General features: G+C 32.4%; 1 protein-coding gene and 1 non-coding gene across 4 annotated transcripts in view; one reads left to right on the forward strand and one right to left on the reverse strand.

Annotated features, from left to right (window-relative positions):
- Positions 1–18,617, forward strand: part of LOC118181251 (cell adhesion molecule Dscam1-like) — a 1,046,077-nt gene that overhangs the window by 888,528 nt on the left and 138,932 nt on the right. For all 3 annotated transcript variants that reach the window (XM_085823270.1, XM_085823269.1, XM_085823271.1), the window contains one exon: positions 3,198–3,346. In XM_085823270.1, the coding sequence (XP_085679396.1) occupies positions 3,198–3,346 (149 nt within the window). The remainder of the gene's footprint in view (positions 1–3,197; positions 3,347–18,617) is intronic.
- Positions 7,365–7,436, reverse strand: TRNAA-UGC (transfer RNA alanine (anticodon UGC)). Its single transcript has one exon. It is a non-coding gene; the product is annotated as a tRNA-Ala (tRNA).

Raw genomic sequence — 18,617 nt, forward strand, 5'->3', positions numbered from 1 at the left:
AGTTACAACACCATTTATGGTTTCTCAATGAACAGGAAAATAGTTTTGCTCAGGATAAAAGCGGGTACTGACATTCAAAATTTTCGAGATTTTTTCACTGTAACCGTAACCGAGAGAGCTCTGTTATTTTAAATCATCGCTATCTCTAACGTATGACTTTAAATAACAATATCTGAAATTTCAATTCAATTGATTGATCAGATAAACCGCTAGGGATTCATATATCTGGAAAGTTTTTTTTATCACCCCCCTGTATTGCATCTGCTCATAATAGTTTGCAAATTAAGGTAAAATGAAATCTATTTAACATATACTATATGCCTGTAGCAACGCTCGATAACATTATTTTCAGTTTGAGTAGTATTTGCGAAGATTTCGCGATTAAAACTATTCGTTAAATTTCCCAAAGTATATATATGGAAGAAAAAGGATATGTAAAATATTAAATTTAGCAGCGTAAATTAATTTCCCTTCTCTGTTCTAAAAATAGTAACCTCTCTCTGCACTGCTTCATTTCGAGAAAAATCTATGTCATATGACTCTTGCATAATTCTGATGATGCAAGAGGAACTAAAACTCTTAACAGCCAATAACAAATTTACAGCAATATTAACCATCCAATCAGAATGCTTTAAAAACCAAAACTAACTCAGTATGACTTGAGATTTCATCCTGAACATTACGCATTTGCTTTCCACGCTTTGGCCTAGCTACACTGCGGTCTGTCTTCTCTGCTTTCTTGCTACAAAATTATCAAAAATGTAAGCCTTTTGGAACAGGCGCATTTAATGTGCTGACTTGTGTGTAGCCGCAACATGTTGCCGAAAATAAAACTGTAGATCTCCAAATTCTGCTTGCCATTACTTCTAAGTTTGTTCCTGCTTTTGAATATATTACATATATACACCAAGTCCGCAACAATCATTATCTGGCCTTTATTTTTGCACCCGTTAGTTGTAGTCATATACTTCCAGTTACAAAAATGAATACAAGTCGATTCAGCGTCCATCTATTTTAGTAACTGTTGATTATCCATTATTGTTGTTCATCGGAATATTTATTCAGTGAAATTTGGAGGGTTTTCTATACAGAGTGTCTCATCAAAACACCCGAAACAGCCCATCCAGTTTTCTCGCTTGGAATACATAAAAATTGGCCAAAGAACTGCACCTTTACGGTCCATTGTATTCGATATAAATGCGAAAGAAAAGTTTGAAGTCATAATCCGGTACAAGGAAAGAAGCCTTTATTGGAAACATGAATATCGGTATTTGCATATTTTTACTTAAGAAGATGTTCAGAACATTCACCGCGCATATCGAGGCATGCATACGTTCGCCGTGGTATAGCTGATAGCACACATTGCAGCAGCGCGGTGTTCACCAAAGTACATGCAGCGTGAAAATCAGCAACTAAATCACATTCTGTAGAAACTAGGTCTCAACAAACCAATTCCTTTAGATGTCTCCATAGGTAAAATCCAAAGGTATCACATCTGGTTATCGTGGCGAACATAAAACAGGATCTCCACGTCCAGTCCAACGGCCTATTCAATCTATATCCAACCAACCAGGTACTGCGCGCTGAAATGCGCCGGAACTCCATCATACTGAGCGCCGCCTGAAATAACCACTGACCTGACTTTGTTGTAAAAGTCTTACAGCGTTAATAGTCATCCTGGCAGAAGGGCTCCATCATGCTGGAACCATAGGAGGATGCCCAGAAATTCCGAGATGGGAAGTGCATTCCAACCGAAGAAGAGCTTTCAAACTGCGATGACTGCCTGGAAAGTGGTGGAGTCACATTCGACAATCCAGCATACTCTTTTAGGGGTACGTTCTTTAAGTTTAAACAAAGGTCGGATTCCATTTTTTGTATATGAGCAGCTGCACTTAATTCAGCTATCAAATCGTCAGATGAAAGATCTCCAGGAACGTTTCGAATCACACACCTGGGCTTACGACGCTGGCGACGTGTTACAGCAATGTCCAGATTTGTATCTTGAAGTTTATGTTCAAGGCGAGAAATGTCAGATGGAGATCGACAAAAGACTTCTAAACCACCTTGAGGAAGAGAAGAAATACGTTGGACAGCAACTTGAAGCTTATTAAGCGGTGCGTGAACCTGTAGGTCCTGACGCAGTTGAGCAGCTGTTTTCTTTGATTTGGATTTTATTATAATGCTAGGTCGTACTGGATGTCGAACCACTTCTGCAAAAGTAAAAGGTGATTGGGCTGAAGAGACAGCAGATTATGCAGGTGCTACAGTCGAGGCAGAAGCCAAAGATTTAACAGGCGTGAGAACAGTGGAATCGTGTGTAGTTGCAATAGGCAGAGGTTGTTGATGCAGAAGTTCACAACACACCAAAGTAGAAGTATTTACTTCCGCGTCAGCTGTAGTCGGCGGAGGTATGTAATCCGGACCCTGTAAGGCAAGCTCTTTGAGAGCTTCTAAAGACCGGGTCAATTTATCTTGGCTGCTCTGGATCTTGGGGGGCGCGGTGCTGAACTGATTCACCAGATTAATTATGATAAAGGTACAGTGCTCGCGTCTTCCGTCAATGCAATGCAATGCAATGGAACCATAGGAGACGTGATGACGTTACACTTTTCTTTCGCATTTGTCTCGAAAATGGGAGTTGTATACAGTTCTTTGGGCGTTTTTATGTATTTTAAGAGTGGAATCCCGTCGTACAGAGTTTGGGCGGTCTTGAGGGGACACCCTGTTTAGCTATGGAAAAGATGCAAGTAATATAATATTCCAATATAAAATATAAAATTCGCAAAAACGCCAAATGAAAACCGATTTATGCTTTTTTTTTAACATGCAACATTCTTTTCACATCAAAAGAAATTTTGGCGTATTCACTTTCCTCTTCAAATTTACATTCGATCTTGCGTAAATATTAATACTTGTAAATGACCATCTGCTGCAGGTTCTTACTTGCATATGAGAGTTCCGAGTATTGTCGTTCATCAGTAATTTAATAGCACATTTACAATACATTAAAATTTAAAATTATTATTTATTCAAGTATGTTCTGAAAATCGCTTTCTGATTGAGAAACCTTTTTTGAAATTTCCCAAATTAATTAATTGAGAAATCGTGATAATATTAAGTAATAATATCTTTGCACCTCTGAATGCATATAATGAACACTTATTAGAATTTTGGCTACTTTCTTCTTTTCAATATAGGTACGAGGTAACCACAGAAAGCAAGTCTGACAGCGCTATTTCTAAAGTCGCCATTCATGCTGTTGATCGCAGGGATTCCGCACTTTTTACATGTGTAGGAAGCAACGCTTATGGTCAAGATGACACAAATATACAGCTCATTGTACAAGGTAATAGAAAGAAGTAATTTAAGAATATTTTTAAATTAAAGATGTATGATTTTTGTTATTTATATTTCTTAATATGAACGTTTAGATTTTACGTCAGTGTACATTTGTCAGCAAGGAATTTATGAAATTTGTAGGTGAGTTAAATCTTACATACACATTTTAATATTTCTTCAGAAATCTAATGTGGTTATATTTCTTATGTAACTCTGAAGGGGATTTAGTACCAGACAGTATCATGAACACTTAAGGATAATAGCATTAACTTTCTAATCTAATATCACTATCAGCAATGCAAGAGTTACTAAGGTTTACAGGCATTCCAATAAAAAAAATAATGTAAAATGCAATCGAATCATTAATGCGAGCAGAAATTAATTTGCGTCAAATCACAACGGCATTATTGAAAATGATATGATGTATATACTTCTGCACTTTAGAAGAAATCCACTAATTCTGAACATTTAAAATTTTACTTTCAGTTAAATGTTTTTACTATTAATATTATTATTTGTTAAATACTTTCATTTTCTCTCATAAGCAAATGTTTTCAGTACTTTATTTTCCTACAGTAAGAACATTTCGAATATTTCTGTGATGCATAAAATGGTATGTAAAGTTTTGATACCCAAAATATAATAGTAACTGTGCTCTTTAGCTAGTTATTACAGTTAAACTGGACGTTATAAATTGCTATTACTAATCGACATTCTACAGAAAATACAATTTCAGTGGGTGCGAATTTAACATAGAATCATCGACAGACATTTACTATTTTGCATTTGTATTACTAGCCATAAAAAACATGAGAAAGTCGAAGAGATACATAAATACAGTTCAGATTTGTGTATAATTTTTATCGGAATTTGTGCTAAATTATTCAGTACTTGTGATGCTGCCGAAAGTACAATTATAGTGTTTAGCAAGGTAAATTTAGTTTTGTAAAGGAATTGTTGACTAATGTACCGTATATTGTTAGTTTAACCAGTTGCAGAAACTAAAATGAGCTCCACTTTCACCCTGCAAGTATTATTCCTGTTTAGGGCTACACTGAGGAGAATACATGAAACAGTGACATCATACTGAATTTTCGAAATTTCTCCCAACTCCAAAGAGCTTATAATCCTTGCACGACGAAGATCTTTAGTCATCCTTCAGCACTCTTATAATGAGATCATATCATAGCAGTGGAATTACACCGTAAAGAGCAATTGCAATATACTGTAATAAAAAGATACTTAATAACTTAATAGGCTATATCTGCTACTTCAAGATGGACAACCAACGCAAGAATTTTTCAGACGTACCAGGATAAACATATTGCTTTTGTTGATTTTCTAATCTGAAACACATCATATCCACCAGTTCATCCCAGTTAAGAGGAGGGATGGAGCACCTCTCATTTAAGGCATCTTATTAATGAATAATAATTGTTCCTTCTCAGTTTCAATCGAAATTTCGCCAATCTATCGACAGAAAGTTTATCTCGACGGATTTTAAGTGCCCCATTTCTCAAAGACTTTTGCATTTACAAGCAACAGTCCTTGTCCGCAAATGGAACCCAACAGGAACGATATTGCAGTGACCTCCGCTACTCGCAGTACCGAACAGGACGGCAGGGAAGACTTGCATAATATTACTTAAAAAAACAAAATAAAATAAAAAATTCTTATTCTTCGAAACATTTCATCAATTTGTTTTTAATTCTTTCATAGTTAGCTGTTTTTTCTCAGAAAATATCCTTAATAAGGATTCAGCATTAAGTATTTAAAAATAATGAAAAGAGAATGTTTTCGACCGCTACGTGAATGTCCTGATTCATGCTGGCAGAAATTTACTGTAGGCAAAAGAATTTATTTTCCTTGATCGTGTACATTTTGAACCCTCCATGGCATTGGAACAACATTTTGATTTTTTGATTACTCGATGAATCAAGCATTTAAATTATAATGTTGCTCTAAAATTGGTTTAGTGCAATGCCTCCATTTTTGCATCTTTTAGTATGTCAAGTATTATCAGAAATAAAATGCAGATTTATCCACCACAGTAAAAAATGTCTGTGCTCTGCTTTTGGATAGACACTTTGTTCTCTGATATTTAATAAATATTTTTAGGTTAAACGGACTTCCCTTTTCTTGCCTCTTTTAGAAGGAAAAGGATTTGTTTGGTTTGTGAGATTATGCAAAGCTCACTAGGACCATCTGCCTAAGGGGAGGGATGCCTTCGTGGAGGACCTTTCTAATGGAAACTGGCTTTGTATACCTGGGGAAAACCACAAGAAAGGACAGGAATCCAAGAAGTATTAAGTTAGAAAACTGGCCCTTAATATTTAAAATATTTTAGAAGCAACACTTAAATAAAAGGAATGTAAAAAAAAGTTAACAGTGGATTAAAACTTCTTATTTACTGACAAAAAGAAACAAATCAAGTTACAGAAAATCTGAAAATGTGAATTCTACATTTCGCGATGTATATTGGAAAGTATTATTCTGCAAACAAACAATAATTTAAACAACAGTAATGCAGCATTTAAAAGCATTAAACATAAAATCCGTGCTCATACTTACGGAACTAACTAGATATGAGTTTAGGCATCAACTAAATAGATAAAACACTCATTTGTTTCAGCAGAAAAGGATTATAGGAAGCAGTGATTATTTCCTAATTAAATATTTATTTAGTTCACTGTGAAATTCAAAAGAATGTAATAAAAATGTTATGTTTAAAACATTGTGTTAACTTTTTATCTAAAAAGCTTCAAACAATTTTGAAGATAAATGTAATGATATCTACGAAACAGTAAATATTATTTCTTATTTTAAGTCTGTTTCTTCTTACAGTCAGTTGAATAATTTCATTTTATAAAGATAGAAACTGAAAAATTTTATTTATTGAAGTTTTAAGGAAATATCACTCATTAATAATCTCTGTGATAATTGCTCTCGTTGTTAATTTATTTTTTCGCTCAACTTATTTAATTTCTCATTATCTATCTTTTTCAATTTCTATTTCACCTTCTCATTAGTGGTAATCTCATTAGTACTAAATATTAAGATTCTTCTAGTTCTAAATACTGCAGAACGTAACAATATTAAGTACAGCAATATGCACTATGTAAAATATATAAAACTTTGTTAAGTACTCATAGATTCGTAATGGATTGCATGCACATGGTACCGATGAAATGTTTTTTTTTAATTAATGAAATTTAGTTTACAAAATAAAAGTTCTGTGAAACTGAAATAACATGCGAGGGGAGATGGTAAGTTTTAATATGAAATTTTAAAGCTAAACAAATGTATTCGAAATTAGTACATTAGTTAATCATATTTAATTGAATGCTTGAATATCACATTCAAAGTTTTCTCCTTCTAAATACCAACGAAGAAACTTCGTTAATATGTGTGTGTGTGTGTGTGTGATTATGGCAAAGCCTCGAGGGCTATCTGCCTAAGGGGAGGGATGCCTTCGTGGAGGACTTTCTAAGGGAAACTGGCTCGTATACACGTTACACATGGGGAAAACCACGAAAGCGCCCATGCAGCCAGCCCGTTCGCAGGATTCGAACCTCAGACCGAACTACCAGTGTTCAGCGACTTTACCGCTCGGCCGCTGGTGGGCCCCCCTTCGTTAATATGAATAACGTTATAATAGCAGTCACTGACGGCATTCATATTTGCTGTGATTGCAAAACAGAGAATGATGTAATTATATTTGTAGAGTCATTAGGTTAATTGGAAGTAAAAAAGATGAAAAAATATGCAACCGCCTTCTCCGAAAATCGAACCACGGACCTCTGGAATACCGGCCCAGCGTGCTACCGTTACACCACGAAGGTACGCTAGGGAAGTAAAAGAAATACCTTATATACTCCCCTTTTTAAAGGGCGACTAGGGTTTTAGGGCACCTAGTCGCCAAATCCTGAGCGCGGAGAATCATCATCCACAACCCTTTTAGTTCGGGGGCCACTTGTAGAGACATTAGGTATTTTTTGGAAGCATAAGAGATGAAAAATTAACAACGCCTTCGCCGGGAATCGAACCACGGACCTCTGGAATGCAGGCCCAGCGTGCTACCGTTACACCACGAAGGCACGCTAGGGAAGTGGGAGAAATACCTTATATATTTTCTTAAAATTTCATCAAAAAATCAATGGAAATTAAATTTATATGCTTCAAAAAATAAGTAAAGAGCGTTATACGGATTGCAGAGAAGCACATAAAGATTATCTACCCTAATGGAAAAGATATTTCCTGGAGAGCTGTTTTAAAAGAAACTGACTCATTATTGTACATGGGCAGAAACCGTGAAAACTCCCATGCAGATAGCCCGTTCCCCAAACTGCAAACTCTAGTTGAACGACCAGCGTTCAGCGATTGAGCAGCTCGATCGCTTGGAAAAAATACAATAAACATATATTGAAGTAAAAGCTCGTATAACTTTGATGAAATCACGTGAGATATGTAGTTGAAAAATATCAGTAAAACCAGAAGACATTTTAATGTTTTTTATTAAACAGACTCAAACAATAAGTCACACAAAGGAATTTTTCATACAAAAGTACCCATATACCTCGTCTCAGTATGGCAGAGCGCAATCTGTAGTTAACCAGTTCAAACAACTAAGAACGTTGAACACAAGACATTGTAAAGTACATAAAAAAGCGAAAAATATGTCAATGCTCTGAATTCTCAATACTCTGATCCAAACTGAAAATTGATACTCTCTCCGCTGTTATATAGCTCTTCCTCATCCGCTGAGAAATTTCCAGTACCTTCGATTTCTCGAAATTGCTGGAAAGCATTCACAGTTAGAGTTACATAGCGCCGGATACAGTTACATAGAGACTGGACCAAAATGTCGTCAAATTTTTGCAAGCTTGGCGGCTTTTAGCACAAAACTTAATCGACAAAACTATCATTAGCTTGCCTCCTCAATGTTAAATATACTTACACTCGGTAACCTTATTTTTCCAGCGATGCATCGCATTCTGTGGCCTTTCATATTACATTATACAAGAGCTACTATAATTTCACTAAGATTATTTACATATATACGAAATTCGTAACAGTATTATACTATTAAAGACAGCATTTAATATGATAAATAATAATTCTCCCAATTTACTTTTATGAGTATTGCTATTTTGCGTTTCTATTAAAATGCTGTTTACTATCAATTAAAGCATTGTCTATTACTAGTAGCGACAAAGATGTCGTATTTAATCTCAGTACAATATCCACACTTTAAATTAATGAAGCTGTCATGAAGCATATCTAAATATATTCTGTCACCTTAGTCTGTCGATGAACTACCGACAATGGACAATTTATAATTCATTCCATTGAATTATGGCTTGCTCAAATATATCTGCATACATTGTTTTCGCACCTAGCGCTTTATTAATATTTAATGCAGAATTTAACATCAGTAATGGTATTCTCTTCATGCACTTAAAAACCAAGAAAGACCTTATTTTAATCTTATAAGGTTTACAAAACAGAATAAAATATGTAACGAGTAGATAAAATTAACACAGAACAAAAATTATTTAACATAAAACGAATTATTGTTCAAAGCTATTGAATCGTTCATAAACTGATATTCCATCTGATGTAATTTTCTGTATATGATAAAAGAAACTGTTTAAACGCAGTTAAATTACCTAAGGCGTATTATATGAAAACTATTACCAATTCTGAAATTAAATGTTCCTGCTTCAGTGATCATTTTAAATCGTTTACAGTCTTGTTCTTCTAAAGTAAATTATAAGCTAACAACTAGAGAGGTATCTCTCGAGACTGAAAATACAATTGTTAAGTTAGATAACTTTCAAACTTACCAAAATTCACTTTTTACTTCCTTATACGAAGTAAAAAGAAAGTATTGTAATCGTGAAAAGTTTCAGGCATCATATTTCAACGAAAATATCCATTTTGACCGCTATCGAATGCAATTTTACGATTATTTTGCTTGACATCTGTACGTAAGGACATAAAAGACTCTTTTCCAACCAAAAAATTATAAACCTGTTTTAAAATGAATTCTGATAAAAATTTTTCGTAGCGTCTGTGCGTACGTATCTCGCATAACTCAAAAACGAGTAGCCTCAGAATTTTGAAATTTTGTACTATAGGATTGCTAAAATATGTAGATGTGCACTTCATATTTTGGTTGCAATCGGTCGCACCAAAATTATATAAATATATATATATACTCTGTTACTCGGCTCAGTAATCTCAGACTCGTTTTCTTATATGTTTGTAAATTGTGCACTTTTTGCTTTACAAATGATTGAATTGTGTTATTCTTGTCTTCCGGTTAAGGTTTTTATGCCTTTTGTAAATTTGCATGCAATATTTTTAGAATTATCAACAATTTAAAAGTTGTTTAAGTGCCGCTAAGCATAATTATTTTTGCCATTCGGCCATGTTTGTTTACATTTAAAACAGAAGAATAGTAGATTTGTTGCCCATCTAGAGAAAGTAAGCTTCGCAGTAACAAAGATAACGCTTTATTTATTATTGCGAATTAAATCATGCTTAATCCATTCTGGAATTAATTCGAGGAAATAAGTGTTTAAGATTTTCTTCATAATTTTCAATACATATATTTTGATTTTGTATGTATTTTTGCATTGTCGCGAAGTGAAAAGTGAATTAATTGAATGAGAAATACTGAATAGTCTGTTAAAAACTGTTTCTATTTGATGATGTTGTTGTTGTTTGCTTAATTTCTTTTATACATCGTTTTAGATATATTATAGTATTTGAATAGAACATAAGGCAACGATTAGATAATTCTTAAGATGTTATATATTTTCTGCATTCTGAGTTAAAAAAATGAATGAAATGTAACGCTGTTAAGTGAACCTGGGGCCAGAGTGTCGCTATGATAAACAAATGTAGTGAATTTTAAGGAGTGTATTTTATTCTATTGTGGTGTATGCGCTATCGATGAAGTAAATTTAATTCAATCCAATAAGTTTAAATGAAATGCAAGATAAAATGCGTATAATTTAATATTCCGTACAGGAAGTCATGTGTACACATCAGAATTTTTTACTTTGTAAAAAAAAACTATGAATTTTGAAGAAGAATGACACGATCTTTATTTAAGGTAAAAATTCTGCTCTGATGCTTTTTTGCAGAAATAATCATTTAAATAGAAGAAATTTAAAAACAAGTACTTAAAATTTTGACTAAATTTCCAATCAATGAGGCTTTCTATAATACACCTTTGGAAACGAATAGTAATATTTTTAGTTCTTTGATCATGTGTCTCTGAAAACAAAAGATTGTTGTTCATAGGAACTTTTACAGTATCATTCGATTTTCAGAACTGATTCGGAAAACGTATGAAATCTGATTGAAATAAACATAAGAAATACAGGAAAAATATTCGAGATGAATTCTATTAGAAATTCTGACAACTGTCATTTTTACTATGAGAATCAAAACTGTGAAAACATCACTGACATTTAATGATTTTATTGGTACGGATTTTGAATTTAGATATTTCAGTAGAATTATAATTAAAATTGTTGTATCTCTCCTTGCAACGCAGCGCGAAACAAATTTTAAGAGAAAGCCAGCTATGCGGGAAATGTAAAAATACAGTAGCACGTGCATTTGGCATTTAATAAATAGGTATATCTCGAATTTTTATTGAAATTGAATAAATAAAATTAATTGACCACTGTGTTAGCTGTAACCGTAATTCCACACTCTTTTTCCTTTCCAGAAATCTCGAAAATCAGAACTTACGAGAAAGATCTCGCGCAACCGGTTGAAGCCTATAAAAGGTCGGAGAGAGAGTTGTTTTAGTTAGATTTTGATTGAAGTTCTTCTGTTGCTTCGTTGAATAATAGTATTTAAATTGTGTTATATAGTTGTTTTGTATTGTGTTGTATTTAGCACTACTGATTGATGTTGTTTAATTGTATTTGAATTTGTCATTGGAACTATTGCTGTAGTGTATCTTCTCGTATTGTTGTCATTGATTTCCATTGTCTTGGGTCCTCCTTGAAAGCTATGATCGCTCGTCACCTTTTGCGAACTTGTCTGATTGTATTGTCTTGCTCCTTTTGGTACTTCTCTTCTTCCCCTTATCTCCTTTTTCTCATCTGAGATTTTCTCCACGTCCGGATTTACTTATGTCAAGTGCCCTTGGGCTTTAATTTTGGAACCGGCAACATTGCTCTTCGCAATAGCTCGGTCAATTATAAATTCTAAGTCTGTTTTAGTTAGTTAGCTTAACTATTGTTGCTACTGTTTATTTAGTTCGACGTGAACTGAGCTATCTTAATTAGCTCTCTCTTTAGATAACGCTTTGCACTGCGTTATGTATTAAAACATAATATAAAAAATTACAATGAAATAATAATGAAATTACAATGAAAAAGTAAACTTCAAAATATAATAAATTATATCTCCTCAAACATCGATAATCTTAAAGGAACTTAAAATTATATTATCTATGTTCGTTAACCTTACGTAATACACCATTCTTTTTACTACCTTATTTTAATTACTTACTTCTCAAAAATTCATTTCCACGCTTTAAGACCTTTCTTATTTAAGTACATCTTCAAGACCTCCCAAGTTCAATCAAGAATTTAAGAATATTTTCTAACTCTATCTCCTTAATATATAAATCTAAAATATATTAATCAAGTCTCAACTCAAGATTATTAGTCAAGACTTTTATTCAAGGATTCCTCTATATCAAGAACTTCCAAGAACTTGTCATTCAAGTCATCCTATATTATTAAAAAACTATTTCCTGTCAATTTTTATTCAAGTACTACTCTTCACTCTCAATTCAAGAACTCTCTAATCAAAAACTGTACTCTTATTATAAACTCTTTACAAAATTTGTATTCTTAGCCCCTACTTTTCTCGTACATTATGTAGATCATTTTCAAAACTTCTAATGATCTAAGTATTTACTTACATATTACGTATTATTTAGGTATTATATTTAATTTTTTTTTATTTTTATTATACAATTCTCAAAATTCTAACACTATATTGACTTCATCTATAACATTGTATTTAGGCACTTATCTAAATCTAAAGTTTTAATTTTTATTTGTTATATCTATTTACGTATTTTTACATTTATTTCTTGATATTTAATTTTTATTATGCAATTTTCAAAATTTTAAACTTTGTTGAATTTTATGTATAACAACACAGTTGGCAAATGATTCCATCAGTTGAGCATAAAAACTGAATGTCTTAAAGGCGGGTGCAGCTGCTCATCTGATGGTAAACATATAAATAAGTGAAATAAGCAATGAATCTCATATTTTCAAGAGAAAACAGTCAGCAGTCCAGTATCCAAAGCAATGAATGAAAAACTATTGCCAAAACCACATTTCTAAAAGAATGAAACTATCATCAGAAAGCAATAACCAATCAAAATTAAGCTTGTTAATATATTTTTCGTCATGTGTTTGTAGCAGTCTGTTCTGCCGGCCCTCCTGCAGAGTGGGCGCAGCAGCATTAGATCGCTTCTGCAAGAAGGACAATAATGCTGTGAGGCAAATTTTATAGCCGTAGGGTCAACAGTCCTCTTTTGCAGAGTAAAAGTAAAAGTATTATCCACCTGCTATCTATAATAATTTATTTTTACTCGCAACAAGCGTTCTCATTTAACCACTTAACTGTTTCATTTTCCTGCTATAGTGTGACCAAAAATAAGCATATCTTTATATATATAAGCGGCTAAAGTGTGTGTTGCTGATAGTTTATTGTTGCCACTCGGAAAAATGAGCGCGGAAATTAACGTATCCGCGGTTTTTAATTAATATCTCAACTGATTAAAGTCGTACTAAGATGAGAACGGTAATCGATGGATTCGGAGAATTTTTTGGAATCCGAGGATACGCATCTCGAATTTTAACTCGGTGCTGTTCCGTAGATATTCGAGAAAAAAGAATTTGGCACATAGCCAAATCCCTCTAATAGGGAAAACCCAAGAAAGAAAGTGGAAAATGTCACTTCACCCCATATATACATGCAGCTTAAGTATCTGTCTGTCGCCGATAGACTAGCCAACGGGGTGAAGTTGCCACGGCACAGGGTTGCCGTTTCAATTGAGACGTAGACAATTTCATGTAAAACTTGCCTTTGCTATGAACATCCATAAGTCTCAGGGCCAAACGCTTAAGTATGTTAGCATCTTTTTACCTGAGCCTGCATTTGGACACAGTCAACTTTATGTTGCCTGTTCAAGCGTTCGTGAAAGAACGGACGTAAAATTAAAAATATTGGATGGGTTCTCTGCAAGGCGAACTTAAAAATGATATAAAGATTTACACAAGAAATGTTGTGTACAAAGAGATCTTTGACATGTGAATTAACATTTCATTATTTAAATCACCTTTATCGATTGAGCTAGCAGTGGGCTCTTAAGAAATGTACCGCCATTGGTTTCCTTCATTGTACTCTAAGCAATTAAGCAAGTAGAAAGGGAAAACCCACAGGGGCAGTAAGCAAACGGGCGTCCTCGCCGCCTGCCCTGAGTAATTCAGCTTAAATTAGCAGACACCTTTGCACAAATCATTTTAATTACAATTTATAATATCTAGAACAGCGGTCATTTCGTATGACCGCCGGGCTTTCTAGTGTTTTATAAACAATTTTGTATTCTAATTGATTAGATGAATTCAAAGCAGTAGTGAAAACAAGTATTGTATTTATTAATTTAAGATGATCTTTAATTATTGCGAAATTAAGGCATTTTAACTTAAAGTTGGCTTTTTTCTCACGAAACTGGGGAACTGGAAAGAACACTTTATAATAGATAAATGTGAAAGAAGTGAATTCACTGTGAAAGAAAATCGCGGCGGTGGTGGAGGAAGATTACTAGTATCCATTTCTTAAAAGTTCCGAACCTTAGATTATCTGAACTTTCCTTTTCCATAACTAGAGAATTCCGATAAAGAACTTTCAGGACTACCAGAATCATTTATAGAAAATTCAGATTCGCTATCAGATCCAATATTAAAATTATTTTATGATCCATTCATCATCACCCATCTTTCTTTTATTTCGTGACAAACTGACAAATAATTCTATTCGCAAAGCCTAGTACACTGAACACATGCAAACAAACTCGTTGAATTTCTTCACGTAATGAAAAGCGGTAAAACCTATCCTTGAACTAATTTTGCAATCCAGTCTATCCTGGACTAATAGAGACATCTATTAGAAACACTGCAAAGTAAAAAATGTGAAAAAGCCGGGAAAATCAGTGGACTGATGTGAGAAAATACACTGCCCGAGCGGTGTACGGGCAAATAAAAAAGTTCCTTTCCGCGGCACCCGAAAAGCGTTCGGGTAAATTAATTAAGAGGTTAATGCCATAACGTTTGTTTTTATTTTCTATACTTGCACGTTGTAGGGTTCCTAACTTCTTGTCTAAGATGAAACGCTGAGGAATCTAGTGACTTAAGCTGAGTTCAAACAACTAAGACGTAGACTCGAGAAGGGATAAAATGCCTTTGTATTCGCTCAAATCAGAATAATAGTACACTCTAAATTCGAAAGAGTTGTATCCGACTCCAAAAGAGTGACATCTCACCTCCCTCTAATGCCAAAATGGCACCAACCTCAAAAGAGCGACTTTTCACTCTAATAAAAAGTGGTTCCTTCTCACACAAAAAAAGGAGTGACTCTTTTTTCGTTCACTTTTGCCGATAGCGAGATACCGCCCGATATTCAGGTGAAACCACACACATTACAAGGAGTCATAATAGTCTGCTCACTCCTTGATGGTGCGATTTTTATATAATTATTTTACATTTGTTTTATTGGCAAACTGAAAATTGGTATTTGCTATGTAAAATTTATGGCTGAGGCAAAGTTTTAGATTTCTGGTTAATATTATCTTGAAAAAATGTTTTACACTACTTTTTAACATGCTATATTGTGACTTTAAATATCTGCTGTTTTAGATTTGCTACCTATGTACTTACAAAAACATTTATTGGTCATGAAGACGATTATGAATCAAAGTAGACCATCACTGAAATAAAAATCATTGTTTTAGGATAATCATATCTTCTTTATTTGGACATATAGTTTTTCTTTCCAAATCTAGCGAAATATATATATATCAAAATATTACATCCACATTAAAATATTGGAAATTCAGTGTCATGTTACAATATTTAACATTCTGAAATAACACTATCACTTTCTCACAGTACTTCTGATATGAAATTACTTTAAATTCACAGAATATATTTTATTTTACAGAAACATGGTTCTTGCCTTTATGTATACTAAGCAATAAAAATGCAATATTAAAATCAAAGCAACTTAAAAACTGGAATAGCAAGATATTCACACTTAAAGCTTGGTATTTGAATAAAAAAGGTTTTTCAGGTACTTAAATCTTTGAATAAATATTTCAGAAATTTTCAAAATTTGGTTTGAGAAATCAAAAAATGCTTAGTTTCATAAAAGAAATTCAAAAAATTATTTTAGATGAATCATATATGTATAGTGATATATATTCTAAATTTTGTATACATATTTTAATTTTAAAAAACAAATTATGTTTATTCACAAGATTAGAACACATAATCATGTAAATTGTAAGCTAAATTTTAAATTAAATAATTGCAATATTTGGAAATGTAATTTATCAAAAATACTTCTTGAAAAATTTTATAATAATGAAAATTTGAATGTGTTAAAACAGCTGATCATGTATATATGTCTCAGTAAACCTGTATTATATTCTGATAGATTCAACTTCTTTAAATGCTACTTATAAGTGAATATATTAATACAATTTGTGAATTGATATTACTAGTACTTTGTTGACTTGAGCATAATATGCATAAAAATATCGAATAATAAATTTTAATATACATTGAAATAAGAAAAAAATGTGAATTTAATTTCCCTAAATTATTCAGCTTTATTTGCAATGTATGAGATTCAGAAAATTAGTAACCATAAAATACTCTCATGCTATTGTTTTTAACTTCATATACTGCAAAAGAATTGTTTCTATTTCTTATTACAAAATCATTAAGAACTTAAAATTAATTAACCCCAAATTATGAATAAAGCTTATCTTCAGTTAGCTTACAACACTTTTTACTTTTGAGAAGTTATATGCATACAAATTCCTATACATTAATCATTATAGGTGAATAATTGTTTACATATACTTTTAGACTAAACTTATTTTTATATATGTTAATTCCAATTCGAAGTCTCATGTGGAAAGAATAAAGTAAAAGTGAAATAATATGGATTAGCTCACATGTGTAAGATAAACATTCATGTTTCATAATTCTGCTGAAAATTAATATGTACTTTATTGATTGGTTAAATATGAGTAGAAATCATTAATCTGCAGAATTATAATAATTTCCATGAACAAAGTAATTTAAAAATAAATGAAAACAAGCAATACATAAAAAACTCTTTATTAAGAAACATATTATACATACATAAATTTTTACTCAATAATAATAATATAATAAAAATATTAAAAATGCAATAAATTTTTACTCAATAGCTATGTTGCTGAAACATGTATTTAACGAGTCCACACATGCTCTAGGAGTGCTTATATTGTATAAAAAACTTCCCATAAAATTGTAAAAATTTGTTAATACATGTGCATATTGCACACTAAATACGAAATGGGATTTAAATAAAATGTCGAATGCCTTCATGGCGTGATTTGGACATGCTATTAACTTGTTATCTGCTTTAATGTAAAATGAATTTGAAATGCACACTAGAATCGGTTGCTTATTCTGCCCTGGTTCAAGAGACTCCATGTCTTCTATTCCCTGAAAATAAATTTCTTCATTAAGAATACATCCATACCTATGAGGGCAAGTCAAATACCAATTATCCATATTAGAAAGTTTATCTTTCCAATTAAAAAATATTGCCAGAAAATTTTTTTCTTCATACAAAAATACTACTCAAGTAATTTTATGCACATAGAGGCCTTTTGCTTTTAGTTTCTGTAAAAGTGCAGTATCAAAACATATAGGAATATTTAAGTATTATATTGATGCAAATATAGAATAGGATAGTAATGCATACTGCTATTTGTGCATTGCTTCTTCATGAAAAGTGTAATAAATAATGTAAAAAGAACAAAGAATATGGAGAATTAGTCTGGCTTATTCTTATGAAACCAAATATCATTTCTTCATATTAAACTATGATGCTTGTTCTTGATTTCATAATTGCCCTAGTCTGACTGGAATTACTTTTTGAAATTCAAGCAATTTCTCCAACACTATACAAGTAAAAAAAAATCTATGTTCACTATATGATACATGCATAGAAATGATTACTGTCATGCTTTAGATGATACAAAGACATCACACATAATACAAACCTTCTTATTCTCTCGAAATATTTGCTAGTATGTAGGTGACATTCAAATCAATGCCATTTCAATTCTACAAAAATTAGCTAAATGACGATGCATCATCTGTGGGTACAACAGTTGAAAGCAGCTTGAGAACATGAATTTTAGCCACGTGAGGCCAAATACATTCACTGTTGTAAAATGGCTCGTTTAAATATGATCTGCCCTCTTAAAATGAAAGTGCAAAACATACAAAACTCATAAATACTTACATTAGCAAATATTAGAAGTGCAGAATTTGGAATGTTTTTTTTTTTTTTTTTGTAAATAACAGCCTGATGCCAAAATACTTGTTTTGCCTTTACTCTACAGAAATAAAAATAAAAGTATATATATATAAAAGACATAAACTGGATAACAATTGCATGTGAAATGTAATTATTAATTGAAGCTACATAAATATCACACATGAACCTTTCAAGAAAGAAAATGTAGCAAAGTTCAAAGGATATGCAGCTCAATTCACTTACATATAGTATCAATAGCTTATTTGCATACACATACACTACAAACTAAAAATATTATCCTATTAAAAGAATTTTAGCTAAGCATATGAAATTATTTTTTATGCATAGACTTATGCCAAGTATTTACTCATTAATAATGAATGAGACCTTTTTTTTACCTTTTTCCCTCTTCCTTTACCATAATTTGGGCTGGGCAAAAGTTCTGGGAGCAAAACTAATGCTTTTAGATCATCTATATATATGAAAAAAATACACAGACTTTTATTACATAAGGATTACAAAAATATCATTAAAAAGGCCTTTGGTACTAGAGGTACATGGATTTACAGCTTACTTTTACAAGCCAGAAGAAAAAACTTTATAAGCCATTTAAGAATGACCAA

Source organism: Stegodyphus dumicola, chromosome 9 (assembly GCF_044657685.1).
Source record: "Stegodyphus dumicola isolate Sdum_Otavi_A_Nest chromosome 9, ASM4465768v1".
Taxonomy (NCBI): domain Eukaryota; kingdom Metazoa; phylum Arthropoda; class Arachnida; order Araneae; family Eresidae; genus Stegodyphus; species Stegodyphus dumicola.